This window comes from Berghia stephanieae, chromosome 1 (genome assembly GCF_034508935.2).
Source record: "Berghia stephanieae isolate SIO BIC M18660-M18661 chromosome 1, UCSD_Bste_1.3, whole genome shotgun sequence".
Lineage (NCBI taxonomy): Eukaryota > Metazoa > Mollusca > Gastropoda > Nudibranchia > Aeolidiidae > Berghia > Berghia stephanieae.
Genome location: NC_088360.1, coordinates 72,498,602 through 72,501,101, shown reverse-complemented (window position 1 = coordinate 72,501,101; position 2,500 = coordinate 72,498,602). Strand labels below are relative to the sequence as shown.

General features: G+C 38.0%; 1 protein-coding gene across 1 annotated transcript in view; it reads right to left on the bottom strand.

Moving 5' to 3' along the window:
- Positions 1-2,500, bottom strand: part of LOC144956036 (uncharacterized) — a 4,433-nt gene that overhangs the window by 890 nt on the left and 1,043 nt on the right. Inside the window, exon 2 of the mRNA XM_078886333.1 lies at positions 1-2,500. This exon is cut by the window's left edge and continues 890 nt beyond it; it is cut by the window's right edge and continues 176 nt beyond it. Within this exon, the coding sequence (XP_078742459.1) occupies positions 1-2,500 (2,500 nt within the window).

Below are 2,500 nucleotides of genomic sequence, written 5' to 3'. Positions count from 1 at the left end.
AAAGCCTAATCTTTTTGCTCTTGGCATAATTTAATCCAATCAGCCATTCACGAATGTCGTGTTTCTTAAAAGATTTATACTTCTCCTTCATGTCAAGAGATTCTCTAAAAAACTTTAAAGGAAAACTGTTGATAACGTCATTGTGCATTTCATATGTCACGAAATTGCTGGTTTCGTCGACAGAGCAATAATATACGTTATGCATATCTGTGGTTTTTAAGCAAGTCCAACAAAAGTGAAAATCACACATTTCACAGATCATGTATGGACAGCCGAAGTAGTCTTTCTCAATTGGATATTTGCATCCAGGGCACGGCTTTAACTCAATATTGCACGTAACATCCGCTGGAACACCGTCTCCAACCTTGTAGAGAAGAGTTCTGTAGGTGGCTGCTTGGCTACACGACACAGGCCAGTGAGGCTTTTTCTGACAGGAAAAGCACCAGGAACTATTGCACTCACAGACAACACAACATCCAAATTGTTGGATGTATGGACTCGTTTCTTTGATCATTGCAACTTTGTTGCACTTTGATTTTGGACACCACTGGCAGAGAGGACTTTTGTCTACACACTTCTCTTGCCTTTGTAAGAATAGTTTGGTCAAATAACTTTCTGGAATTAATGCTTTCATTATTGTGTCATTGAGTATGCGTTCACAGTCTGAATGCATGCATCGGATTTTAGACTTTCCACTCATCAAATGATAAAAGATATGAGATCGCCAACAGTTGGAGCAGAATGAATGACTGCACGGAAACAAAGTGATGACGCCAGAATCTTTTGGACCGTATTTATAACATATATTAAAACAAATGTTACATTCGAATGGCTCTTTGGGAATCTGGCTTTGCCTTTCTATAGATACAGATGGTAACGCAGGGGTATTACTTTCTTCGACAAGGTCAGCTTGTAGTCTATATACTGCATCTTCCATTGTGTATAATACAGGGATCGGGGAATTTCTTTCGTAAGAAAAAGATAAGGGTTTCTTGTTCAAATATTTGTCTGAAATATTTTCTTTGTTTTTTGTACTATTACCCGACACAGTCTTTGGCGCCAGATCAACTGAAGATAAAGCAATTTGAAGTAAATCATCAAATTTTAAGATATTGTCCTTTGTTGCTTTTCGGACACTATAGGAAAAATTATATCTGACGTTGTCGTCTGCGTATGACGATTTTGTGTTTTTCAGAATTACCTCCCATTTCAAGTCTTTGTTACTGGACAGATACGAAGATGAAATCCCAACCAAACTCCATCGTTTGTCCAGGCATGAATCTTTGTGTTGTAAATTGACACAGAAGATGGGAGGGTAGCAATTTCCTATGAACACTTGACACTTGTGGATAGAAAAGCTGTAGCAGTTGGAGTGAAGTAAAGAGTTACTCATTTTTTCCTGAGCGATGTTTGAAAATTGAAGATTTACCCCAATGAAGCTGTCAACTGCTTCAAACGTACTTGGCGTGAATTGAATTTTTTCCTTGGCAGTTGCTTTCTGGTTTTCATTGACATTTCTAGAATTTTCAACATGCATTAATTCGTCTGTTTTATCTTCGTTTACATTATAATCATCCTCTGAATTTTTCGTGCCACAGCAGGGTCTCTGAATGAACTGAAACGATCCTTTCGGGTGCCTGATGGTGGTTTGAGATGACGCTGTGTTCACGAATTCTAGAAGTGTGTCATCCCCATGCGCGTTTTCTGTGTGTTCAATCCGGTTGTGAATCTGTTTAGTCACCTGATTCCCAAAGGTACTAACTAAATTATAGTCCCCAATCGTCCTCAGGTGAAATTCTTCCGTGTCCTTTGCTAAACCTTCATCTCCATTTTCATGATAATCATCATAAACATCTTCATCCCAAGTTGAGCATGATTCTGACATTTCTAAAAATACTTTTTCCGATTCCCTTTTCAACTCCAACGGATTGTAAGGCCTGTATAGGTATGAATATTTTCCATTCACGCAACTTTTGGCTTTTGAGTTTCTTTTTGGGCAAGCATCTTTTTTAAAGCGAAAGTTTAGTGCTCTTACATCAATCTGATCTTCCTCCTGAAGTTCAACCTCAACAACTTTCTTACGAGGTTTTAATCGAAGGTCCTCGTCATCCTTCTCTTCTCTTACTCTCGTCAATAAATGTGGTCTTTGAACGCCTCGTTTGTTTCCTTTAATTTTACATTGTTTAACGGGAGGTTTAAAGTCTCTTTGAACTTCCGGGTTCAAAATATGCATCTCTTTTTTGTGGACAGTTTCTCTATCGCCAATATTTTTAACTTTTGAAACACGAATTTCAGCAAATTGTTTTCCATCTTCTACAAGGTTCTTCTCTTTCATCAACTTTTCAATTTTCTCTGGGAGTAGCCAAAGTTCTTGCTTATTTAGGGCAAAACTAAGGGCTTGCATTGTTGGATCCCATGGATTGTAGTTAGATTGGTAAAACGTTTTCAAATCTGGACCAGAGAAATTCAAGTATTCGTAAATTTTTCCCAATGCCGTCAC